General features: G+C 46.3%; 1 protein-coding gene across 1 annotated transcript in view; it reads right to left on the bottom strand.

Annotated features, from left to right (window-relative positions):
• The window catches only part of DHRS12 (dehydrogenase/reductase (SDR family) member 12), a 45262-nt gene that overhangs the window by 6512 nt on the left and 11416 nt on the right, over positions 1-27334 (bottom strand). The window contains exons 2-5 of the mRNA XM_004680342.2: positions 21306-21439; positions 19603-19685; positions 14832-14924; positions 13692-13773 (exon numbers count right to left, since the gene is read on the bottom strand). Of these exons, the coding sequence (XP_004680399.1) occupies positions 13692-13773; positions 14832-14924; positions 19603-19685; positions 21306-21439 (392 nt within the window). The remainder of the gene's footprint in view (positions 1-13691; positions 13774-14831; positions 14925-19602; positions 19686-21305; positions 21440-27334) is intronic.

Raw genomic sequence — 27334 nt, 5'->3', positions numbered from 1 at the left:
GTGCTATTTTAAAGGCACTGAAATGCTAAAAATGTCTTATCTTTGAGAGGTAGAATCATTACTTCTACATTCCTGTGGCTATCTGTAATTTTTTAAAATAATGGATAAATGTTACCTTGTATTAAAGGGTGGACTTAAATCAAAACCTCTTGTCCCTATATGAAGTAAGGTGGGAAACATTAAGGGGTCCCAGTGGCAGGATGCTGGGTTCTTTTCTGGAGCTTCTACTTGACCAACTCTGTTCCCCCATCAAGTCCTACCCATGCCCTGGCCTGCACCCACAACCAGAGCACCTGCCTTCATGGGAAGGGCACTGGGAGGAGGAGGGGCTTGGATTTGAGCCCTGGCTGGTACCTACCCGCACTGTGACTGTGAGCAAGGCAGCAGGGCCATTTCAGCCTTGGTTACTTTACTTCTGGAAGGGAATTAATAGCCGGCCAGCCCACCGTCTAGGACCAGAGAGTTTCGTGGTGAAATAATAATGTATGTGTGCCAGAAAGCTCTCTGTGCATGTCGGTGGTTGTAATCCTACTTCTGTATTATCATTTGTACCTCTGAGTCATGACTTTCACCCCAGACAGCATTCTTAGTTGTCCAGGGTCCAGTGTATTTTGGGAGGTACCTGCCTCGTTAGTACTTACGGGTTGTTAAAACTGGTGAACACTTGGTCTCTAACAGCTGTTCCCCTCCATCCAGTGGCCTTGAACGCTTTCTTTGTATTCACTGCTGGTGGCTTTCTCTGTGATTTAATTTGTAAGTAGAAAGGCCTTCTGCCAAAAGCTCTCTGCCCCATCAGCCTGCCATGACGGATTGTCATAAATGACTCCTTTGAGTAAAGGAAATGAGAACTGGAAGCAGGCTTCACACAGCAGGCCTGCAGCTGCCTCCTGGAGGCCAGGCCAGGCTGAAGGCTGTCCTACCCCAGGCTGAAGGCGTGCGGGGTCAGCCCCTCTGCAGGCCTCTTCCCTACCCAAGAGGTGACTACCCAAAAGGCTCTGTCTTCCGCTTCATCCCCTGAGCCATGTAGCCATTCGCAGAGTCACCTGCAGGAAGGCTGCCAGGCCCTCTCACCCACCAACTGCTCTGTCATTCAGGCCATGGCCAGGTGGTAGTTTTTTTTTTTTTTTTAATTTATTTATTTATTCATACAGAACTGGGGTGCAGGCCAGAGATGCGGAGGGTGAGAGGATTCACCAGAGACAGAACGGGGAGCAGAACAGGCAGATGGATGAAGTACACTGCTGAGGGGAGCAGCTGGCGGGTCAGGAGAGGTCTGCCACACCATGTGGATCTCCTCCGGGGCAGGCGGGGATCAAACTCATGAGGAAGTGGTTTAAGCTTCTTTGTGCTGTGCTTTAACCCGCTGCGCCACCAGGGAGGGCCCATGGTGGTAGGTATTTTTTTAAAACTCCTTGAGAACAGTAGGACTGCCAGGGATTTTTCCTTTTAAGTCCACAAAGCAGGCCCATACCCCTCCCCTTCCCAGTGCCCACCATCTCCCGCGGGAATAGATCTAGGCCATATGTTTCTGTGCATTTTTTTCTCCTAGGTCACCAGCTCTTTCATTCCAAAGAACATATGTGACTCCTCACACCCCACAGGCATGCCTCCTCCCTGGGAGGGAGATGAACATCTTTCTGCAATGTTTAATCTTCCACCCTCCCAGTCAGCTTTCTTGGGCCCTTCTGGACCCTCAGGGTCTTTTCAGACCTGCAAGTAGAAACTCAATAACCACCTGTTAAAATAACAACATCCCACGGGGATTACAACTGAGATGGGAAAAGGCACGAAATGATGTAAAAATAAACTATTATATTATTTTTCAAAATAATCAAAATAAACATGAATTATAATTTTAAAAAACAACTCACTTCCATTAATTAAAAAAATAGAATGTGAAAAAATAATAACATAAAAATATATAAGTGATATGTGTTTACTTATGTGTATACTGTACATGTGTACAACTTTTCAGTGGAAGAATGGGATCTAAGAGAATCTCAAAAAGACACAGTGACTTATCCAAATCTCCTGAAAGTCCATACAAAGTGAGAAACAAATGGCAAATCTTGCTGGAGTTAGTAAACCATGCTGAGTCCCCACCCACACCAGTGCCCCATTGTTTGCGAGGCAACTTTCCCTCAGGATGTTCCTTGTCCGGCTCACACGGATCCTACCGGGGCTCCTGTTAAAGTCTGAGCCAACATCACTCTCCTGCACCAAAGCTCTTTAACACTTTGGGGTCCCAGCGGAATTAAGCAAACTCCTCCTCAGTCTGAAATATGCTCTGTCCTTTCTTCTTAAGGATGGGCCCCTGCACCTTGTTTATAACAACAATAAATACACAACTGAATCGTTACCCTGAGTCAGGCACGGTTTTCCCATATGGCCTTGACCCCAGGGGCAGAGCAGACTGAACTCAGAGTGACACCTGCCCCAAGCTGTGCCAGCCGAACCCTCCTCCCCAGAGTATGGAACGGAACTCTTACACTCAACGTGGTCACGTTTGGCCCAGGCTCACAGAAAGACAGCAACAGTGGCCAAGGAGAGCCCAGGGAAGCGGCAATGAGTGTATCAGCAACAACCCCAGAGAAACGGAAACATTCGTCTCCACCCTCACAGCTCTTGATCCTGACTCTGAAGGTCCCAGGGCCCAGCTGTCCTGCCTCAGAGTTCTGTGAGGCTGCCCTCGGATACTACCAATTTATTATTCTTGTTTAGTTAGTTTGAGTGTGTTTTTGCTACTGTAACCAGACAATCCCCAGAAAGTCCAGTTTTTCTGTGCTAATATCTCTGGAAAGGCACAGGCAGGACATCTGTGGAAATGGCTAGCAGGGGCTTCGGTCACTCATAGTGTGAACCAGCTCAGTAACTTTTTCCCTCCCTACAACTACCTAGCTAGGATCAGGGAGACTCAGTTTTGATGAGAGAGAAAAAAGGGGAGTAAAGGATACTAAAGGTTCAGCATCCCAGGAGAGGGCAGGCCTGGGTGTAGGGAAGGCACCTTTAACTACTGGAAAATGTGCCCAAGGTTAGTCCTGCTCTCAGTAATAAGGAAAATAATTCATTATCATTATGACTCATTAGTATTTTTAATTTACACAATGCCTTCCTTCCAAGGAACTCATTATGTCGATGGAGACTCATTACGAGAAAGAGATTTGGGAGTGGAATTTATGTTGGACATAGTCCTCTAAATATGGCAACAAGGACCTTTATTACATGGGTACATGACTTGAAGCAAATCTCTTTCTATAAGCTAATTAAGAGGGATGTAAAACTGTGTCAAGCCCGGGTAATGCTGAAGGAGAGATTCAGTGTACTTTAATGCATTACTACAACTGTATTAAATTCATGGTGCTACCAAAACAATATGATATCTTGGGTATGATATATTTTAATAGCACTAAATAGCATGATTGTTTGATAAGAAAAATACACAGCAATTTCTATGTTTAGCTTAGGAAAACAGATTAGCATTTCTATTAAGAAACCCTTCAAAACCAGCTTGAATTAAAGCTGCTTCCATTACTAGACAATGGGTTTGTCTTTCCATCATTCATACTATCTTCTAGAGAAAGTAATTGTCTCTCTACTCCTGGGCAGTAACAGGTGCAGATTTTAAAAGAACAGACAACATATCGATAAGTTCCACTTGACAATGCTCCATTTACACAGAAGAGAAGCATCCCACAGTGAGCCCAAGGTCCCTGTCCACACCTTACAAATTATAAAGAGACCATTTCAAAGATCATATTGCCTGGGGACGAGCAGCTCAGGGCCTCAGGGAAAATGAAACTTTAGGGAGCATTAGAGGTAGTCTCATGAGGTAGTCTTGTTTGGGGTCAGACAGGGTGAGTCAGATATTTCCCTTTGCTCCTTACCTCAAATCATCCTTCCATATCCAGTTCCAGTCATTCAACAAGTACTCACCATGGGCCACCAAAGTCCAGACCCAGTGCTATGTATTAAGGATAGTCCCTGCTCTCAAGGTGTTTGCCAGCATAGCAGGCATTAGATAATGTGTTATATGTAATTAACCCAGCTCACATGTGCTAGGTATGCTCTCTGAAGCATTTCTGTGTAGACTGTTAGGAACATACAAAGGTGGGGTCGTAGGGGGTGGCTCCACATTAGCAGTGAGGTGACATTTAAACTAAAGTTTAGAGGCAAAGCAGGAATAAGCTGGCAGAAAGTTGGGGGTAGGAAGAAGGATGTTTCAGACATGGAGCAGTCTTTGCAAGGTGGTCCTGTGGTCGGAGAGCTCAAACGAGGGTGGCTGAAGCCAAGTGAGTGAGGTGGGGAGTGGGGCAAGGTGAGACTAGAGCCTTGAAGGCCAATGCCAATGACACCAAGGGATGATTTGAAACAGAATGAAACAGGTTTGCATGGGTAAGGACCCCCTGTCAGTTTTATGAAAGGAACCACCAGTGCTGGGTGGAGGGGTACCTATGGGCACCCAGGGCCTGTTGTGGATATACATTACATCAAGTCACCAAGTCACCGTCACCGCCACCAAAGTGGCTTAGGCTGAGTGGTAGCATGAAGATAAAGAAAAGCAGGCAGATTGCAGGCATGACAAAGGCCAACTCGGGGTTACGATTATCATTAGCTCTGGGCGGTGAGGAAGGGGCAGCGTCACAGAGGGGCATGGGCGGACAGCCTACCTACAGTGGTTGGGACTATTAGAATAGCAGATTGGGGAGAAGATTAAGGGCCCAATTTTGGGCGTGCTGAATTTGAGCTATTTGAATGTGAACGTGAAGCTCAGAAAGGACACCTGGGCTGGATGGGGACCCTGAGAACCAGGTCACCTTGTGGCATCTGGGGCCATAAGCTGTGATGAGCTCTTTCCAAAGAGAATGCAGAGGGAGATGAGGAGGAGCAGAAGTGGGAGGGGAGGAAGTCCAGCATTTAAAGGTCACACAGAGAAGCCGCAGTCAGCTGAGGATCGTGAGGAAAAAGGGCCTCTGACTGGAGGAGGAGGCAGGGGCTGTGCCAGGTGGCTGTGACAACATGGCGATTTCTGGGGAGCAATCAGACAGGACCCAGGAGCGCAGCTCATCCGGGTCACAGGGGACACCTCAGCAAGGGCTGCCAGTGTTTGGGAAGAAAACCAGGATGGAGTGGTGGCAGCATGTTCCACAAGTGAGGAGGTAAAAGGGAGGTTGACTGTGGAGGGGGCGAGGGAGAGGGCGTGGGGTGCCTAGTGGGGTGCCAGCCTTGTCTCAGGGCGCTGGAGCACGCACTGGAAGTCTTGATGCTGGAAACCTATTCAGTCCTAGAAAAACCCAAACACATGGTTCTAACTAAGGTTTTAGAACTAGATTTGGTTTTGTTCCCCCCCCCCCCCAAATATGGGAAACAACTTATGTGAACACTAATGGCTGGAAGCTTCCCTGAGAGCAGGGGGTGGCGCAGGTCACCCTCCTTAAGCCTTTCCGTCACCCACACATAAGTCTGATGTCGCTTCCATGTCTTCCCCAGGCCACCCAAGGTCAATGCCTCAGGGTGCTACAGCAAACTGCTTTTCCTGGTGCAACATGACTGAATGCGACTGCTGTCGCATTCGAGGGAGGCGCCTGTGTCCTACACTTGGGACACTGTGACAGAGCTGCTTTACAGCAGGGAGAACAAACTGAGTGTGGGCGCTGGGGCTTGTCTCATTAAAAACACCAAGGTGCTTAATTGGGGTTTTGTTTGTAAAAGTCCCCAAATGAGTGCCTGGTAGAGTTGCTGCAAAGCGCGCTCTTAGAAAACACTGACAAATCCCAGCTAGAGAAGCAGATCAGGTGCAGGGCCTACAGGACAGGATGAGTCCAGACAACTCGGACTGCCTGGCCGGGGCCATGCTCCGGGCTGTGGGGTCAGGGAGAGCAGCTTCCACAGAGCCGGCCCTGCCCTGGGAGCCTGGGCAGCTCAGCCCCAACCCTGGTGGGCTGGCAGGCAGCAGGGGTGGTGGGTACATTGTGGCTCAAGGGACTCATCGCTGGGAGGCTTCTGTGTCTCATCCAAAGCAGTCTTGACAGCAGGTAGAAAACCAACAGGAGGGCCCTCCCTGGTGGCACAGCTGGTTAAAGTACAGCACCAAGAAGCTAAAGCCAGGTCAGCATGAGTTCAATCCCCACCCTGGGGGTGATCCTCATGGCGTGGCAGACCTTTCCTGACCCGCCCGCTGCTCCCCTCAGCAGTGTACTTTGTCACTCTGCTCGTTCTGCTCCCCACTCTGTCTCTGGTGAATCCTCTCACTGCCCCTGCTCCTCTGGCCTGTACCCCAGTTCTGTGTGCATCAATAAATAAATCTTTAAAAAAAAAAAACAAAAAACAAAAGTAAGCAGGCAGTGATTTCTGACTTTTGAGTTTATTAATGCTCTCTCCTTCTGAGAGGTACAGTGCTCTCTAATATTAGTTTATGACCAAGAGACTCTCCCAGGTCTCCAAAGTGCTTTGGGGGTAACTGGGGCTCCTACTTGTGCTTTCAGGAGCCTCAAACCCATTTGTATTCACTCTGTTATCTAAAATCTGCCATTCTCACCCTGCAAATTAGCAATGTTCTGGGTTAAAATGTCTTAAGAACAAGATGAGTAATGAGTGGGACTCATCCCAGGAGGTCTTAATATGTACTGTGAATAATCAGAATAACGTGGCTAGACACAGTAATCAATAATCAAATCAGAGGAAGAGACTGGAGTTTAGGAAGAGTAGTTGCTCAATGACAATGTGGTATGGAATAAAGATGGAATCACACTCAAAAGGAAGATTATGCAATAAATAAACACTGTGACACTACTTATTAAAAAATATGGAGAGGCCCTCCCTGGTGGCGCAGCGAGTTAAAGCACTGCATTGAGAAGCTAAAGCCACTTCCGCATGAGTTCGATTCGCGCCTGCCCCGGAGGTGACCACATGGCGTGGCAGACCTCTCCTGGCCCGCCCGCTGCTCCCCTCAGCAGTGTACTTCATCGCTCTGGCTGTTCTGCTCCCCACTCTGTCTCTGGTGAAGCCTTTCACCGTTCGCATCCCTGGCCTGTACCCCAGTTCTGTATGTATAAATAAATAATTCTTTAAAAATATATATATATATATAAGGAGAGGGAGAAGAGAAAGAAATGCTGCTTTATACCCAAAGAACTTCCAGATGGGTTAAGAAATCCTTTGGAATATATTCAAAATCATCTTTTAGTCCTAATAATAAAGCAAAATACATAGATAAATGTTATAAAAAAAAAAACCTTTTTATTCCCTTCCCAATGAAGGGAGGGACAAGTAAATATTTAGAGTAATAAGGATTTTTAAAAAAGGATTTATTTATTTATGCATGCAGAACTGGGGTGCAGAACTGGTGCAGGGCCGGGGAGAGAATTCACTAGAGACAGAGTGGGAAGTAGAACTGACTGAAGTACACTGCCGAGGAGCCGCGGGTAGGTCAGGAGAGGTCTGCCGTGCCTTGTGGATCACGTCCGGGGTTGGGATCGAACTCATGTGGAAGTGGCTTCAGCTTCTTAGTGCTGGGCTTTAACCCATTGTGCCACCAGGGAGGGGGGCCCCTCTCTTTCTTTTAGGGAAAAGATGGTGCCAAGAAAACCCTAGTACAATGATGGGGGTGAAGACACAGTGAGAACCCCACTGGGACTGGCTATCCTTTCCTTTTGTGACTTCCCAATTTTGTCTGGAACCAGCTGGGCTCTCAAGAGACAGGAAACTTGGCCTTCTGGGCCAGCTTTCCCCACCTCTAACCCCAAGAGACTTTCCTGGACAGAAAGCTTGCTGTGGAAGGACATACTGGAAGTGACTTCACCCACCTCTACGAGGCAGGCGCCTCTGCATTTATTCCTCACTAGCTGATACTTCTGAAAACTTGGACTATCAGGCATGGGAGGGTGACCTGTGCCCAAAGCTGAAGAGAACAGTCCCTCCCCTCCTTCCTCCCACCTCCCCCCACCCCCTTGGAGCTCACTGATGTCTGAGGGAGGGCACAAGAAGTGACGGAAATAAATTATCTGCTTCCTGCTAAGAAGATTACTCACTACATGCAGCATTGTGCTGAGAATTACAATGCTTTTCATTCTTTTTCTTATACACATATTTTTCAGAAAGTAGCATTCGGTGTGGGTGAGTGTGTCTGTTTAGCTCCATGGTTTCTGCAAAGGCACAGAAATCTCTGCCTTAGATTGTGATGTAATTCAGAACAGTGCATCACCCCAAATATTCCCTCATCATCACCTACTCCCTTTGTGGCCACACCCTCTTCCCATCCCTGCCCCTTCCTCAGTCCCTGCAGGCTTGCCCTTCCCAGAATGTCCTAGAAACAGAATCATACGTTATGTGTCCTGCTTGACTTCCACCAAGCATTTAAAATTCATCCATGCTGTTGCATACAGCAATATTTTGTTCCTTTTTGTTGTATACAGCATTCGAGTATAGGACTGTACCACAGTTTATCTATTCATCATCTGAAGAGATCTTGGTTATTTCCAGTTTGGGGTGATGATGAATAAAGTTTATGAATAAAGATAAAGTTCTGTAACATCCATGTGATGTTACTGTGTTATTTCTCTTAAGTAAATAAAATAATTAGAACTCTATCTTTAATCCTTGCCTCTAGTCTATAAAAGGATTGTGATTTCCAGTTTACAGAATGGGATGTGAGGCTTGGAGAGTATTTGCGCACAGCCTCAGGGTTGGAGGAACTCGACTACTGACCCACTCAAGGCATCACGCAGTTCAGCCAATGTGAACAGAGATCCTCCCCAAGGCCAGCAGCGACGGCACTCAATGGTCCTACCTGTCAACAGGTAACATTTATGGTGCAGTGACAGTTGCACAGGGGGCCCTGTGAGAGCTGAGGGGACGAGCATCTAACAAAGCTCTGGGTGGGAGTACTCCCAGCTGAGTCATGGACTTGAACCTGGCAGAGATATCACAGAAACAGGAGCAACAGAGACAGAAGCAGGTGGGCACACACACACATGCTATCTTGGCATGTTCCCAAGATAACAGGCTGACTGGTACAGAATTCATGTGATGTCAAGGGAAAGATGCTTGCACAGGTAATGGGGCGGACCAACAAAGGACTTAAGTCCCAGGTCAAGGGATTTAATGTTAAAACAATAGTAGCTGATACTTTGACAGCATTTATGATCACCTTCAAGATTCCCTCAAGAACCTTCAGGATTCCCTCTGAGAACTTTGAAGCTGGTGAGTTGGAAGGAAGGATTAGAAGCAAAAAGTGCATGGGTTAGAGCTCAGAGTAATAATTGTTGACAAGTAAAAACGCTTGGCACCAAACACCTTCAGTGTCTAAGGAAATATTCTGCCCTGGGAGTTCTGTTCTTGCTCTCCTCTGAGGCATCTCACCCTAGCTCCCTTTATGGGTGAAAAGAGAACTTACTTTATAGTTACTGAAATTATTTATGTATCTTATTCTCGATAGAGGAGGGGTTCCTTTAACATGCCCCAATATACTAGGAGTTCCTCATCACTGACCACGGTGTCTGATAGATAGAAGACATGCAATAAATGTTTATTGAATGAAAGGGTATTTTGTTCATTAAGTATTTTGGTTAATAGTTCCCACATCAAATGCAGAAAACCCATTCCCACGAAATAAGAAAGTAAATAAAACAGACCCTATTCTGTTTACTGCTATTTCTTCCCTCTTCTTCATCTCCCAGGGAAGCATATGGTTTCCTCAACCCTGTTTCTGGGCTCTGTGAATGACTTGTGTTGGTCAATTGGATGTTAATTAGAGGTGGAGCAAGCAGAGGCTTGAACTGTGCTTGCACTCTTGAACTTCTACTACTGCCAAGTGCATATTCTCTGGCCAGCCTAATGGTGCATGGAGCACGTGAGTATTTGGAACACGGTCCGACCCAAGTGGCTGCTTAGGCCACCTCATGGGTTCAGCTGAGATAAGCTTACGGACGGAGCCTGCCTGCTTGTTGTATGGTCTTATTAAAAGCACGTGCTTCTTCTTGTTCTTGTTTTTCTTCTTATTTTACACCGTTGTTCATTTTTGTATAATGTTTGAAATCTCCCCTCAATTGTAATCCCTGTCACATTCCCACCAGCAAATGACCCGTGAACCGTCACCATAGTCTCTTGTGGAAAACACATGTTTATTGTATGCCTTGGCGAATTGGGAATTGTTTGTTAATCAGCAACTGATACAGCTCTTTACTAAAAATGCACCAACTATAATCTTGTTATCCTCTCTTAGGAAGGTGAATCAGAGGCTCTGATTTCAGATATTTCTACCTTTCAGTTTCCTCATCTGTAAAAACCATAAAGTTGTTCTAAGGATTGCATGAACTAGTGCCAGAAGAAAACTTCATGCATGAGAAGTGCTCAATGTGTTCTATGAGGTGTTTCTGCACCCTGGGTCCCCACTTTAAACAGCAGTTTCCTCAGGTGTGTGGATGGGCCAGTGAATGGAGCCCTTAGCGTAACAAAACATCAGATGACACAACATCTATTGTGTGTTGAAGCATGCCCTTCCAGAAAGACCTGCAGTGAACTCCCCCTTGGCTGCCAGAGCACGAAACAGCACTGCCTGCTTATGACAGTCAATTAATTGATGACACAGCTGTCCTGGAGGAGGTGGAATCAGTGTCCCAGTCTTACGTCCTACAGTGTGAGAGAGGCTAAGATGTGGGTGAGAGTTTTAATCTGCTAACGCTCAGACGGTGGCAGGCTGCCAGCCCAGCACTTAGCGCAGCCTCTCTCCCCCAGCTGTCTCCTCCGCTCACTGGCTCTCAATGCCACTATTCAGTCAGTGGCAAACGTATGGGATTTGAGAAGACCCAAAACTCACGGTGAGAACAGCCACCAAACAGAATCTGTCTCGTGAGCTCACTCGGCTCCCTGCGATGATGGACCTGTGGGTTTCTCCACCCACAAATCTATCCAGAGCAGCTGGATATGTCCCTCAGGAGGGAAAACTAAGAAAATCTCTCCTCAGCCCACACCCACAAAAGGTTAAGGAGAATTATTTTTGAACTTTATCTAATTCAAATACTATGTCTCAACAAAGCCGTGTACAGGTAAGGCCTCTAACAGTCTCTCACTAATCTTTCAGCTGCCAAATCCTTAGGATGGCTGGCCTTCATGTGATAAATTCTGAAAATGCTGGTATCTGTCCTATCCTCTGAAAGCCAGAAACCTACTGATGTTTGGTTGGGAATTGGAAATATTTCTAAAAGCCTGACTGAATCTTAGAAAATAGAAAACAACCTACCCCATGTTACATAATCGGGCTGGAAAACATGTTTCAGATTAGAAAGGCAGCCAGCAATTTCCCAGGACTCAGAGGCCTGGGCTGTTCGTTTGGCTCTGGACCTGTTTCAGAATGACAATATTTTCACCTCTCTGTTTATCTCCTCATCTTTCAAGCGAAGACACATTTCACTGCCCCGCCCTGCTGCTGACATACCTCTGAATACTGCACTGTCTCCCCATTCTAGGGAGGATGAATAACTCTCAAAGCGGCAGAATTATTATGCTGCTCAGAGAGGTTGGAAGATCAATAAAATGTTTCTAACACAAATCGGAAATGAAAATGAAGAGCAATCAAGGTCTTCAGAAGGGACCAGATCCATACAAAATTACAACCTAAGCAGCCCTCTAATCAAAAAGGCGGTTCCCGGGAGAGTCTGTCATACCTGTTCGCGTTCTCAATTAACCCAAAGATGCCCGGATGACCTCTCGGTCATGCCCCCTGCCCCAGCCTGTCCTCCCCGGGCAGGGCCAGCCACTTCCTTAGCTCTTATTTTGGGATAATACAATGCTGAGTTTGAAGAGGGAAATGTCAGCAGGGCCGGGGGTAGGGCGGGTTTCTGGTAACGCTGCAACCTGTTTAGGACGCTGGCGTTGGGTGGAAGCAGAGAGGCAGGGGTCCAAATTCTGGCTCCTCCACCCAATCTGGCACCGTTTGTGCCAACTCTTAGTTTCTTCAACTTCAATGAAGATGTAGGAACAGTTCTACCGGGGGATCCCGAGGGTTAAGTGCTGTATGTAGGTTTCCGTGCCCAGCGCATGGCAAATAATCCAGTAAGATTTTGTTGGATAGTGGGTGGAGAAGCAACAGAGCTAGCTCCAAGCTGTGTACCCTCACGGAGTCTTGCACTTAAATAAGATGTTATCATTGTGTTGAGATTCTCTCTAATTTTTGAACAAAAAGGCCCACATTTTTGTTTGTTCCAGGGCCCCCCAAATCACAAAGCGAGTCCCACTGAGAAGCCAGAGGCCAGCCCGGTGCTCAAGGAGTCTACACCATCCAGTAGCATTATAGTGCAGCCCCATGCGTGACCCCCACACTTCGAGCTCTTGGTATTTTTGGCAAAATACCACATATGGGGCAAATCTAAGGTGGAAATATTTTGTAAACCTGCACCATTTCATAGTAAGCTTCCAGAAACGTGTTTTTTACAAAGTAATACAACCTTTCCTTTGGAGCCAAGGGTCTGCTCCACCACTGGTGACCAGTCCTCATGTGAAGAAGGCAGTGAGTGTGAGTCCATCCTCCCTCTGCTCTCTCCTCCTCCCAGGGAGGTGGAGCACTTATCAGTGCATTCAACTTGGGAGCAACAAACTGCTCCCCATTTCACCTGTTCCTGGAGAGGGAGTAGTATGTCTGTCCTAAGCCAGGCAATGTAACAAAGTAAGTGAATCTGTCTAGTTCTGGGGTTTGACATTAGGAAACCTGTTTGGCTCTCATACCTGGCCATGGTCCTCAACTAGTCTTAACAGCAACAACAGCAGGATCTGGGCTTTCATCTATTTATTCAATTAGCTCTCTCTTCACTCTGTTCAGTTCTCATGAAGAAGGATGAGAATTAATAGACACTTCATCAACCCTAACAAACAAACTTCTGCCATTCATCTTCTGACTTAGGACAATATTTAATTTAAATACTTATGAAAAGCTAAGCTTGCTATGATGAAGCAGCATGGTAGATAATCTTCGATTCAGCACATCCCTAAACTGAAAGACACAATAACCTATTCCCAATCCCTTGGCTCAAGAAGCATATCCAAAGAGAGTAAAACCCCAGAACCCTGACTCTCAAGTTTTAGTTTGGGTATCATTTGGAGGGCTTGTTACAACACAGATTTCTCAGCCCTTTCCATTCTCAGCCCCTTTTGCATTCAGTGGATCTGGGGAGGGCCCCAAAATGAGCATTTCTACTTTGAGTGAACAATGCCAATGTTGCTATCCAGGAACCCCATTTTGAGAACCACTGGTTTTTATTCCGGTGCAGGAGCCAGGACCTAGGTGTCTTATGTTCTAACTAAATGCCCTTCTTGGCCCAACTTCTTGTTTCATGGCTGTGCCTTCCTCAGACCTGGCTGGAAGTTCCCTCTGGGGCAGTTTCTATATTTGCACTCCCCACCTGAAGTGAACTTACACTGTGCTCCAAAATAATGTCTATAATGAGCCTCAAGCTTCCTAGAAAAAAAATGCTTTAACAATACTTAGTACTGCTGGCACTAACATATGTTACAAAAAATCATGCAAAGAGAGGTTTATGAAGAAAAAGAAATGCCGTGAAGGGTAAATGTTCAGTAAGTGCCATCAGCCCACAGACCAAGAACCGAAGAGGCTGATCAATGTATTTTCTGATCTTTCTATGGTGTCATCTATGTCTATGCTTATTTTGCTAAAAATAAACAAGAAAACTGTTTATACTTACCCAGAGTATTGGTCGCAAAGTTTTTTTCAAGTCCATCTTCTGTGAGTTCTCTTTTATTGACCATGCAACCTGCATTATTGATCTAGAAATTACAGTTTCCATTTCAGAATAAAGGCAAGTAGGGTCAAAGGATCTGTTTCTAAACCTCGCACCTCCAGTGCCACAAGACCCACATTCAGGTGTTGACAGTTCTACCTAAGTGGCCCTTCACACCAAACCCCTTCCAGGAAAATGCCACCGTGCAAAGACGCAGCCACAAAACTGTGCAGAGATGGCCAAGTAAGATGACTTGGTGGGCAACCTCACCCTCAGTCACAATAAAGTGCTGTGGGAATCTGTCTGACCCATTGCTATCCATTAGGAATATGCCAATTGTAAGTCTTGGATAATGTAGCCACGTTAAAAAGGTAAAAATATATAGATAAAATTGATTTTAATATTATACTTTCTTTAACTCTACATATCAAAAATAAAATCATTTCAGCATGTAATCAATGTAAAATATTAACAATATATATTTTTAAATTTTTTAAAATATTTTTTCAATAATATAGCTCACATTATTTTTTTCCCAGTATGTCTCCAAATCTGTTTAGTTTTAGACTTGCAAAACATCCTAGCTACATTTCAAATGCTCCATCACCATATTGGACGTCCGAAACCCGACCATGGCCCAGACAGATGTTCTGGAGCAGGTAAGAAACTACTGCTCAGTCCAAAGTGGAAGTGTGCGGAGCAGATGGTACCATCCTTACCCACTTCCACCTCCTCCTGACCCATTCTCTTGTACTAAAGATTTGCTTGTCTGTTTTGGGCATTCTTTTGGAGTAAACTTTTGTTTTTATTTCTCCCTGAGCCAATATTTTAATGCACCAATCCCAGGTCTACAGAACTCAGAATACAGTTATAAGCAGCATCATTTTATAAAAAGTGGAGCATGTCCATCGTCCTGCAGAGCCGACCTAGAGGGCTTCTTTCCTTGTCCCACAGATCTAAACCAAGAGCTGGTTCTCCTCTTGAATCCAGTAAGCAAATGATCACATGGACAGCTCTTCCTACAAAGGATTCTCACTCTGAGGTCCATATAAATACCCACAAAACTATCCACATCCACCTGCAAGAAACGATTATAAAGCTTACCAGAACATTGAGTGTATGTTCCTGCTTGAAAGTTTCAACAAATTTCCAGATTTTCTTGGGATCAGACAAGTCCAAAATGTGCAGAAAGATGTTCTAACCCAGAAAAGAAAAAAGCTTGTAAAGCCTCTTTGAAAAGCCATGAACTATTATTTTTGTAATTAAATATCAAATAATTTAATGATATAAAATGGAAAGTAGTATGTGGTATCTGTACCCTTTCCATGCACATAGAATCATACTGTATATTTTTTTAGATTTATTTTTAATTTTTTATCAAAAAACCATTGGTTTATAGTACTTCAGCTATACATCATTATAAATCAACATCCACATACAGTACATTATGCTCACCACTATGTGTTGCTCTTTTTCACTTAACGATCATCTTTTGGAGATATTCTTGTTGTTGTCTTATATAAATTGACCTTATGACTACCTAACATACATTTCATGGATGTTTCTTCCTTTCCTACTGTCGATCATTCATGTGTTCTTGTCAATATTTTCCTATTAAGATAGTATCTAAGGCACATCATAACTCTTAGATTGATAGCTTCCTCTGTGACTTGGTCTTTGCTTAGCAGATTCTGTCTTGAGTTATCTCTTCTCTGGACACAGCTTCCTCCTCCATCAGATTTACAATTCCATGTTGAACTCCCTCCTATGGCAGCTGACGCAGACACTCATACAGATGCTTACTATATATTGGTTTCTTTGTCCTTCTTTTTCCTCTGTATCTAGCACATGGATTAAACTCATTTTCTCAGTATTCAGTGAATGCAGGGGTTCACCTCTGACCCCCACCAAGTGAATGTGATGGATTGCCCACCCAAGGCTGAGATTCCTGCTGCTTCAGACACCCAAGAACTGAACCTACAGATGAGAATCTGAGCAATAGCCACAATTCCTTTGATAAAGTAGAGAGTACAGTGCCCAGTCTCAGTTTCCCCATTAACTGCATCATAGAACCTGAGGAAGTATTCAGAATTTCTTTCTATTAATCCTACAACATTGTTTTCTCATCCTGACACAAAGATTCAGAATGAGCAAAGAGAAGCAACCCCACATTTTCATGACTCAGACGGTCTGTACGCACTTTGAATACCATATTCAGCTTAAATTGGCACAATTAAACATTCCTTTACCGCCAGAGGATAGGAAAGGCATTGTTGCAAAGCCTATCCTCTGAAAATCTGCAAAGGCCCTGGCCTAGCCAGAATGGATGCAAAGGTCATATGTGGATTGGCCACGAGCCCCAGCAATGCCTACATTGACTCTGGACACTTAGTCCTTTATCCTTTCTTTCTAAGGGCTTTCCTGCAACCTACCCTAATACTCCCTCTCTCAACAGGGATGCCTACAAATCTTAGTTCAAACCAAATTTCAAGTGAAGCAAAATCATTTCTACTTGCAATATGTCACAGACTTTTCTGGAAGTTACCAAAGTGTCTCAAAATTAACAGGAAGTAGCAGCAGGGGAGATAGACTTTCTGTACTAGACAAATCAACCATGGAGCCTGGTGAAATGAGGCATCGTGAGAAGATGAAGGAAGGCATCTGTTTCCTTCTACGGAAAATAGGAAACCAGAGACACTCAGGAGAGGCAGACAGTCTGCTGTAACCAGAAGGAACTAGAACAGGTACATATGTGTAATCCTGATCTGCTGACCTATGCTAAGTAACATGTGTTCTACATAAGAATACATATTACTCTGCTCTCCCTGGTAGTGCAATGGGTTAAAGCACTGCATAAAGAAGCTCTCTGAAGCCACGGCAGCACGAGTTCGATCCCCCACCAGGGAGCTGACCCACATGGCGAGGCAGACCTCTTCTGACCGGGCTGCTGCTTCTCTCAGCAGTGTATTTCAGTAGATCTGCCTGTTCTGCTACCCACTCTGTCTCTGGTGAATTCTCTCACCACCCCTGCGCCTCTGGCCTGTACCCCAGTTCTGTAAGCATAAATAAATAAATCTTTGAAAAAAAAAAAAGCCAACAAATGACTATGTAGATCTGCATGTGATGACATATGATGTCACTACAGGGATTGTCTAGGAGCCACTGAGTGGCTCCTGCAGAACAAGCCATTGCACTAGCTCTTTAGATCCTGGGATACAAGTTTGTTCACTGAAACGGAACAAGACTCAAATGTGATTGAGTGCTATGATAACCTGAAATTCCCCTGCCACAGCACATCTCATGCTACATCAGGGCCTAGTGGCAACCTCTTTCAACAAACGGAACAAACGGAATTGACTTCAGGGGCTGGTTTCCTAAGGGATGAAACAAGATGAGAACTCACTTGTTTCTCTTGGGATGGTGAAGTAATCGAGAGATCACTTACAGTCGGAAGCCCCTACCAGCTCTGGCTGGAGGAGATGGTGTGGCCCAGGCCAGGAGTCAGGGTCTCTCCAGAAGGGAGAAACACAGAGGAGTTTCAGCTGTTGCCAGGGAAGCCAAATATCCTATTTCCCACTGCTTCCTACCCACCCCTTCCTCTAAAATCCCCCATTGACTAAACCCAGCAGACTAATGTGAGCAAAGATGCACATACTCCAGCGTCCCCACTCCCACCTGCCCTCGTGATGACACAGAACTGAGCAGACAGGCAGGGGGCAGGCATTAATTCACTGAAAGAACTTGTCGATCACCAGGATCCCTCATGAGACAGTACGAAGTTATCTCTGTCTCTACTATTCCCCCTTCAGCTCCTAGCACACCTGACATATGGTTCAGAGTCAAAAAACACACCCAACATAGAACAGTATATAACCCATTTTTCAGTTGAGGAAACTGAGGTTCAGAGAAGTTAGGGAGCCTGGGACTCCAGGTAACAAGGGCACTGAGCCTAGTGAGCGCAGAACCAGGACCCAAATCTGAGCAAGCTCCCTCCCACATCTCACCCTGTGGGGTGGACCAGATGCAGCTGTAGAATGGAGCCTTCTCACAAACAAGGAGGAGCAGGACTCCCTGGCAGAGCTGAGACCTTACACTGAGTCAGGGAAGCCACGCCCACAGGACTGGTGCTCTTTTCCCTGGGTCCTCCCAGTTCTCCCAGCGAGAGGCCCAAGAAGAGGGAGCTCCATGGGTTGTTCGGATCCTTTGTGTGTGTCCTGGGGTGGGTGGGCAGTGGTCAAAGGGGTCTCTCTCCCCACTCCTATCTGCCTTCCTATCTCACCTCAATATCCTTTACAAAGATGGAAGAAAGGGATATAAGAATGGGTCAGCATTACAAACCACATTGTCAATTTTATCCTCATAAATCCACTTTGTGAAAAAATGTGGCCCATACCACTGTGGGCTGGAATCCAGAGCAACCTCCTTCTGGATATGGCCTGAGATTAGCATTCCTAGTGTGTTGTACAGCAGCACAGCTGAAAGTTATCAGTAGGCAGACAGCCAGGTTTCAATCTCAGCAAGTGAAGCCCCCAGAACAGCGTCACTTGCAGACATTAGGGGAAGATTTAGAGACCCTCATTCTCCTTACCCCGGAGCTTCTGTAAGGCATCTGGTGGGAAGCTATGGAGGTCTGGGTGAGTAGGAAAAAGAACAACCACAGTTTTGAAATGACATTTTCTTAAACAATGATAACCTTCATGAGGAGATGCAGAATATTTCATTCCAGGTTATGGCACTTTTTTTCTTTGACCACAGGCCAAGTCTAAGGGAATGGAGTCCTGTTCACCTTTATGCATCCACATAGTCCCTCAGTTGTGGACACTATGGTTCAGTAGCAAGAGGGGGGCTGCTGGAGAAAAAGCTCCATAGGAGGGCCCTCCCTGATGGTGCAGCGGGTTAAAGCACAGTGGCTAAAGCCACTTCAGCAGGAGTTCGATCCCTGCCTGTCCCAGAGGTGACCATATAGCACGGCAGACCTCTCCTGACCCGCCAAGCTGCTCCCTTCAACATTGTACCTCATTGATCTGCCTGTTCGGCTCCCCACTCTGTCTCTGGTGAATCCTCTCACTGCCCCTGCACCTCTAGCCTGTACCCCAATTCTGGATGTATAAATAAATAAATCTTTTTTAAAAAATTATAAAAAAAAAAAAAAAGCTCCATGGGAGACAGGAAGAAACTTCAGAAATTGAAGGAAGACATTCCTTAGTAAAACAGAGAGTCATCACCAGGCTTCCTCCTCTCCACTTTATGGGCTTTATATCCAGAGCCAGTTTCGTTGTAACCCGTGCAAGCACCCTGGCTCCATACTCGGGAGACCGCATGCTTCAATCAATGTTCTGCTTTCACTGTCTTGGGAGTCTCAAATTTTACACAAGGATCCTATATTTTTATTTCCCACTGGGCCCCACAACTTATGTAGCCAGTCTTGCTCCTGACTTTCTCACAAAATTTGAGCCAGATCTCAAAGTTGTTGCTAGAAAATGACTATTACAGCCAAGATGTTGCTTGTTGTCACTCTTGATTAGCAAAACCACTGGGTCAGTTTACGGCTTGTCTGAGTTACCCTTAATGTGTCTGGCTGTCTTGGGTCTTCTGGGGTAGAAGCTCCAGTCATGCCATTGTCCAGCTTAATGTCTCCACAGCAGGGACTTGCCCCTGCCTGCTGCCTTCAGGGTGCCCAGGCTAACTCTCAGTGCCCCTGCTAATTTGGGTCAACTCTGTTATTGCAAAACACAGCTCCAGGTCTCGGCTGCCTAAGGCTGCCTCCAGAGCAAAAGTATGGGCATTGGCCATTGCTTACCCAGGCAGTGTATACCCCCTTGCAGCTGACCCCCGGAGGCAAGAAACCCCAGCAGGCCAGCAAAGAGCAGCTCACCTGGTTACCGCTCTCCCTGATGATCTCACCTTTGGCACCTTCAGCTCGACTTTGATCTCGACAAACCAGGTGAACTGTGCCACCTGGTGGAATTCAAGGAAACCTTCGTGAGTTATAGTGATAGCAGCCAAAACCAGTTTTTCCAAATGAAGATTGAAGCCTGCAGAAAGGGTACCTAGAATTGAGACTATTCTGGAAAATTAGACGATTGTCCCCTGCAGTGAGAGTAGAGGTGGAATAAAGGTAAACCTGGGCACTGCTCTCCTTGCCTCTCTGGGTAATTGGCACTGTATATGGCATAATATCCTCATTCCGCCCCCCCAACCCCCGCCATGGGTATGAACATATGCAGGACAAAAAGTGCCTGTTGCAGTCACACTTGTCAAGTGGCATAGCACCTGGCTTCACGTTAGACTCACCTAAGGAGTTGTAAATCTCCAGATGATGGGCCCCTTCTGGGATATGCTCTCAAAGCTCCCCAGGTGAGCCTAAGGTTTAGCCCAAGCTGAGAACTACTGGCCTAACATGTAGCAGGGACTCAATTAATATTTATTGAATGGCTCAATTCACAAATGGTAATCAGACTATCCCAGCAAAGGCCATGCCATCATCAATCAAGTTTTATTTAAGGGGGAATACTTGGCGGCAGCAATTAACAAATAATCATTACAAAGCCTGCTTTCTTCACTTAAAATAGCCTGCTTTATTAAACGGGGCCTCTTTCATGGGAGGCTCCGGGCTACCACATCGCCAGCTACTCTGCTTTGTCCTCCTCCCACGACACTTCAGAATAACCCCCCCCCCCCCAGTAGCTAAGATGCAGTTAATCCTGCCATGACTCGGCAGATAATTAAATACAGCTCCAAACGGTATCATATTCCCCTAGCAAATGCCTAACTTGATTATAGAGAAAAATAAATATCCTGAGCACCTTAAAAGTGATAAATTCCCAATCTATTTCCCCACCTTCTGCTGGAACAGCAATTTTCCTAGAGAAAAGGCTCTGGAGAGACACAGCAGACATTTCTAATCACCACGGTGCCATCCAGTGACCCTGGGCAGGTGAGGTCATGCAAAAAATTTTGGCATTTACCAGAAGGAAGACTTTAGTTGACTGAATAATTTACAGAGCACCCAGAGAGACTCCTCACAGAATCAAGGTTAGGGAAGAGAAACAGGCGGCCACCCCCAGCTGCTCTGGCAGGCTGGACACCAGGCAACCAGAAGGATGGAGGATGTTCACTGCACTCCTTCTGCAGCTATTCTAGGGGCTCTGGTTCTTCACTAGGGTTCACAGTCAAAGTGCAGTGGACTTTGACTAAATTAATTCTAAATGAGAAGTCATGAGCTGGACCTAGACCAGGCAGCCATGTTTTATCAATAGCAAGATCTTTGGATTAACAAAAACACCGATGTCCAAGGTGGACTGGAGACCCTCACTTGTCTTAATCATAAAGCAATGTGATATGTAGACAGACCTGGGCTCCCCTTGAATTTAATAGGTGCCAGAGAGAGGATCCTCAAGCCACTGGCTCCAGACACCTCTAGCTTGAAGTAAAGCACAGCTCAGACACTGGCAGGACCTCCTGGCCACACTGGCTGGACGCTGCTGATCTGCTGTGGCACAGGGCACTCTCCCCAGGGTGGACCTGCTGTAGGCTGGCCTTGGGGCGCAAGGGACACACGGCTGGCAGGTTGCTCACCCCGCTTGGCTATTGCAGTTGCAGTTGCTTTTCCAATGCCACTGTTGCCTCCGGTGACCAAGAACGCTCTTCCAGGAACCTGGATTTCCAAGTCATCAGGGACAAAGTCCTTAGCTGCAGATTCATAGCCACTCCTGGAAGCAGCAGACCCACAGAAAGAGTGGCAGTCAGGCGTGGGGAAAACAAGTCTAAATCTGATGGGCGTTACTGTCCACTAGCATATCACATGGCTTCTTCCTTCGCTGGCCTCCCAGTTTCCTTGCCTGGTCTCACAAACAATTCCTCCTCAGACCCTACGTTTCCTGTACCTTTAGCTTCTGAGGTTTTGAAAATATTCGAAGATACAAATAATTTAGCATCCAAAACTTCTTCCTCTGACTGCTTCTATGACCAGGAAGTCCTCCCTACCTCTCCCCCCATCTTAAATCCTTGAATAGAAGGATTTACGTTTTCTCCTTGGTGGGGCCATGGGGAAGTGGAGAGACCAGGGAGAGAAGGGAAACCATTACTACCATGTTATTGCACAACAGGAAAGGTATCCTACCAGCTATAGGCCCTGGTGTGGGAGATTTGCAAATAGGGAATAGTAGAAAAGGAAGGGAGTTATTTAAATTCTGCCCTCCTATCAAAGGAGTAAAAGCTCCATGAGGAGTACGGGGTGTAAACTAAACTTGAGGGGGCTCCATTTGGACCAAGGTGAAGGGAGATTGGCATCTACATTGCAACAGCCTTTTGACAGCTGGCAGCAAAACATATTAAGGATTTGCTATTATTCATTTGCATAAAGGCATCCTATTAGATAAAGCAACCTTAACTGTTTCTTCTCTGCCTTTTGAGACACCGCTTCTACCTTTACTTTTCTAGTATTTCCTGGTTTTGAAATTAACTGCAGGCAGTAGAGAGAGAATTGAGGGGAGTTGTGAGGAGGAAACCCTGAGGGCAGACCTGTCCCTCACACCACCAGGCTGGGGTCTCAGAACTTGCAGCTCTCAAAAAGAGCTGAGTCCCCTGAGACATAAAATGACTCTCTCCTGTGAAAATTCTACAAGAAACCCAGCGCTCTCCCACATGCTGTGTTTACACACAGGCTGCCAACACTAGTCTCCTGCCCCACACCCTGGAACAGCACAACTGCCAGCTACACTCTCTGGACCCTGGGGAAGAGGCCAAGGAATGTTTACGGGTTTGATTTGGAAGCCGGTGTCCAGGGGCAGCCATCTCACAGTCGGGAGACCAAGAATGTTTGTGTTCCCACATCTGTAACCCACCAAAATGTCCAGGGCAGCTCAGAGAGAGCCTTTCCAATTGCTTCTGCTGCTCTTGGCCCAGTTAGTGGGGCAAGAAGACCCAGTGGCTACCCCTAAGCCGTCCTAAAAGGCTGACTTGAAACTAAAACCATTATCAATAACAAGGGCTTTGGATCGAAAAACCTCAGTTTAAATTGCAGCTCTGCCTCTCAACAGCTGTGGTATAACATGTATTGGCTTAAACTTCCTGAGCTATCTCCTCATCTGCAGAAAGGGGATAGATAATAGGAGCTACCCCTGGGGCAGCCTAAATGAGCTGTATGTTAGACAGTTATCACCACACTTAGAGTAAATTAAGACCCAATAAATAGTAGTTGCTGCTATTATTTTACTGTTACTACCAATGATATCAATATCTTCCATGTTCAAAACTGAGCTCCTAGACATTCTGCAGGGGAGGGAGAGGGGGCCGGAAGATCACTAGGGACTCTGGTGATGGTGTGCAGGTGAATTGGTGGCAGAAATTCTATGGTAGTTCTGGTGTGAAATTCTGATGTAAAATATAGATAAATAAATTAACTAAAAAACAAAAAACTGAGCTCCTACATTGCAAGCATTTCAACCTCTAACCAAAGATGAAGCTGTTTTCTCCCATAAGGGGTGTCCAGGATCACTGTGGAAGGATTTTCTTGCACAGGCACATGGTTCCTCAGAGAGCCAAGGGCCCAGGAGTCAATGAATAGGAAGCCAGTCAGCAGTACTGGTAAGGAAATAGTGAGAGCTTTCCAAAATTTTTTTAAAGATTTACTTATTTATGCATACAAGAACTGGGGTACAGGCCAGAACTACGAGGGTGAGAGGACTCACCAGAACACAGCAGGGTACAGAACAGGCAGATCAAGTGAAATACACTGCTGAGGGGTATTTGAATGGGCAAGTCAGGAGAGGCCCTCCATGCCATGTGGGTCACCTCCCTGGCCAAGGATTGAACTCACACTGCAGTGGCTGTGGACAGCCTCACAGTGCTGCACTCAACCCATTGCGGCACCAGGGAGGGCCCACTTTCCACATCTTTTTTTTTTTTTTAAGATTTATTTATTTGTGCATACAGAACTGGGATACAGGCCAGAGGCTCAGGGGCGATGAGAGGATTCACCAGAGACAGAGTGGGGAGCAGAACAGGCAGATTGATGAGTTACACTGCTGAGGGGAGCAGTGGGAGAGACAGAAGAGGTCTGCTGCACCATGTGGGTCACCTCCTACCTGGGGATCAAACTCACACTGAAGCGGATGCAGCTAGGCGTCCTATTCTGTTGCACCTCCAGGGAGGGTCCCCACTTTCCAAATCTTAACAGAGGCAGCAGAAGGGCAGGGCACAGAGAACATGCAGGGAACTGGCCCAAGGGCCCTTTCTCCAGGACCAGGGGAGCTTTTCTCTATGACTCCCAGGGAGGGATGACCTTAGCCTTTGGGCTTGATCCTATTAGAGGCTAAGAGTGGTTGAGGGCGGAGGCTCCTGGAATTAAACTGCTTCCTCAAACTTGGCTGTCAGACAGCTGGGAGGTGACAAGCAGGATGTGTCATACCCTTCCTCTGTCCTTTGCCTTGGGCTCTTTGTCTTTAACACAAGGATTTAATCCTGGTCCAGCCTGGGTTATTATTAACAACTCGAGGCTTATGAATCTGCCTTCCCTCTTTATCATCAGCAGAGAGGTAAATGACTAGCCTAAAGTCCCGAGAGGGTAGTGATAAATCCAAAGGAGGTTTTTCTACTCTCTCAACACCCAATCCAAGTCACCTACTACACCAGTGGTGATCATGCTTATTGAAATAAGCCAGAAAGAAAAAGAAAAATGCAGATGGTTTCACTCATAGCAGGAGTGTAAGGAATCAGGAGAAAAAATACACACACACACACACATACTATATACATAGTAATTATGGTAAAGTAAAAAAGGACATCAAGTAACAACTGTAAATCAGAGACATTCTACTAGGGAGGAGGGGAACAAGGTCGAAACTGGGGTGGGAAGACACATGGGGCTATGGTGGTGGGAAGTCCACAGGGGTTACAACTGAGATGAAAAAAATGTATAAAATGAAGAATAATGTAAAAAAATGTATTTATAGCATAAAAGAAAGAAATGGTATAAAAAAGGATGGTTTCTAAACTGGCAGCATTAGCATCCCCCAGGAATCTGTAAGAAATAGTTCTCTGCATCAGGTGCTGAGCCCGGTGAAATCCGTGGTTTCACATGCCCATCGGGTGATTGTGATTCAATTTGAGCAAGCACTGTTCTAAAGTGTTCTCTAAACCCAGAAGATAGAACTCCCCGTGAGGCAAGCTCCCAGGCCTCTTCTTGTCTTGCTAGAAACTTAGAAATCTGATTTTGTTGTTTTTATTTTTCAATTGTCCTTGGTAATTTTAGGTTCAGGCAAGTTTAGAAAAGGGTGACCGGATCCTGCTGCCTAATACTGGGACCCAGTCATGGGAAACTTAATTAAAAGCCCGGTGTGCAAGAAAAAAATCATTAACCCAAACTATAGGCTCACACAGGAGGAAAAAAATAAGGTGTTATCTTCCCTCCAATTCACTAAATGCATAATAGCAGGAACCAGCCTAAATTTGCTTCTTCTCCCCCACCCCTTCACGAAAGAATCTAGAAAGAGATTTCTAGAAGCCTGCTTTTCCAGGGCTGAGAGCTGACTGACATGCTGTGTTCTGTGTAACCTGCCGGAGAACACCCCTTTGCGAAAAGGAGGCTGCCACTGTGTTCAGGCCTAAATCCAGTAGGTCAGGGCTGATGGCTACACTTTCCACCACTCTCTGCAGGACTGACCCCTGAAAAGGCCTGCTTTCCCCCCAAAAGGTGTGGGGTGAAGAGAAGGGAGCAACAGCAGCTGCCATGCCTTAGAATTCTGCCTGGGCTGCCTTCCTAACTGATAAAAACTCTAGTGCAGGTGTACCAGGTGGTCCCTAGGAAAAGGGGACGTTCCAGGTTCTCTGCCCCACCCAGAAGGAGTGTGGAGCTGAGGAGAGAAGAGAAGGAATCTGAGGAAGAAGGAAGCAGGATGGAGAGCCAGGAGACCTGAGGAAGCCACATATAGCAGAGGGAGACATGCGAAGAAACCCTGCTTGTTTCTTGACCCTGGACTGGTTAAGGCAGATGTGGGTGAGAGACCTGTAGGGAGGTGACTATGGCAGTGTTTATATTGATTTTGATTTTGCTCTTTACCTCCCACACCTGTCTGGCCATTTCTGACCTTTTCTATGGGTCCCGGCCAGAAGGTGCTTTAGCCTTGTGGCAGGCTCTCAGGGCTTGCTTTGGGCCAATCCCTTTTGGGTGGACTTTTACCCACAAGGGGATGGGTAACTTTGGGTGTTAGATTTTTTTTGTCTTCTGTGTTATACACTCACTATATTAAAGTTCCTTTTCATTAAAGTCTTAAATGTTTTTTCTTGATGCAGTGGATGGCAGAACCTATTTAGAGTAGGCAGGTTTGGGGGTTCAAGGGTGCCCCTCTCTCCCTGCCCTGTAACACAGGGAGAAAAGAGGGTCTGAGAGATGACTGGGGGGCAGAGACAATCACCTGGGGGAATCTTTGTAAAGCATCAGTCCAAGTTGCAGTGCAGAGGTTCTGAAGCAGAATTTCTAGATGTGGGCTGTGCAAACTGGTATTTTTAACTTTCCTGAGGTGATTCTGTGTTTAGACCAGGTCCAGAGTCACAGCAGGTGACTAGTTACCTCAAGATTGAAATCTTTATCTCACCTCCCTCGGAATTGGCCTAACCCTAACTCTTAAAAATATGGTAAGATGGGCCCTCCCTGGTGGCGCAGCGGGTTAGAGCACAGCAATGAGAAGCTAAAGCTACTTCTGCATGAGTTCGATCCCCGCCTGCCCCGGAGGTGACCACATGGCGTGGCAGACCTCTCCTGACCCGCCTGCTGTGTTCCCCTCAGCAGTATAATTCATCATTTGGCCTGTTCTGCTCCCCACTCTGTCTCTGGTGAATCCTCTCACCGCCCCTGAGCCTCTGGCCTGAACCCCAGTTCTGTATGCACAAATAAATAAATCTTTACAAAAAAAAAAATATGGTAAGATGATAGCAGGAGTATAAAGAACCAGGGAAGAAAATAATAATAATAATAATGAACAACTATATACCAGAGACATTTTATCGGGTCTGAATGCATCAAAAATGGGGTGGGGAGGGATGTGCACTGGACTATGGTGATGGCACACGGGTGATTTGGTCATGGGAAGCCCACGGGGATTACAACTGAGATGGGAAAAGGCACAAAATGATGTAAAAATAAACTATTATTAAAAAAATGAGATGAGGGCCAACTCGGGCACAGTGAGGGTACACCTGGAACAGGGGCGTCAAGCACCTTTCACCACGCACCCTAAGTGCGCGGAGCTACGCCCGCTCTGTAACCTGCGCTTGAACGTTCCAGTGGGAACGAGAGGTCACAGTCCACAAGCCATATTTTATTATTGAGGGAAACACAGAAAGTGGGAGGTCAGAGTCTCCGAGAGCCATTTGTATGGACTGATCCTCACTGGCACCCAAGGCCGGACCTCGAAGGGCGCCGGGCTTACAGGCCAGAAAGCTCGGAGGCGGCCGGGGTCCCCAGACGTCAGGGGGTCGGCAGGATTCCCGGGGCGCCAGTCGGTGCTGAGCACTGGGGGGGTCTGGTGCCCGCCGGTCACCCCGTACAGGTACTGTGGCCGGGTCGGTGCGGGGAGACCCCGAAGCGGCGGGCGCGTCCCCGCCAG

This window comes from Condylura cristata, unplaced genomic scaffold (assembly GCF_000260355.1).
Source record: "Condylura cristata isolate star-nosed mole 26May11 unplaced genomic scaffold, ConCri1.0 scaffold00010, whole genome shotgun sequence".
Lineage (NCBI taxonomy): Eukaryota > Metazoa > Chordata > Mammalia > Eulipotyphla > Talpidae > Condylura > Condylura cristata.
This window is presented reverse-complemented; position numbering and strand designations above follow the sequence as displayed.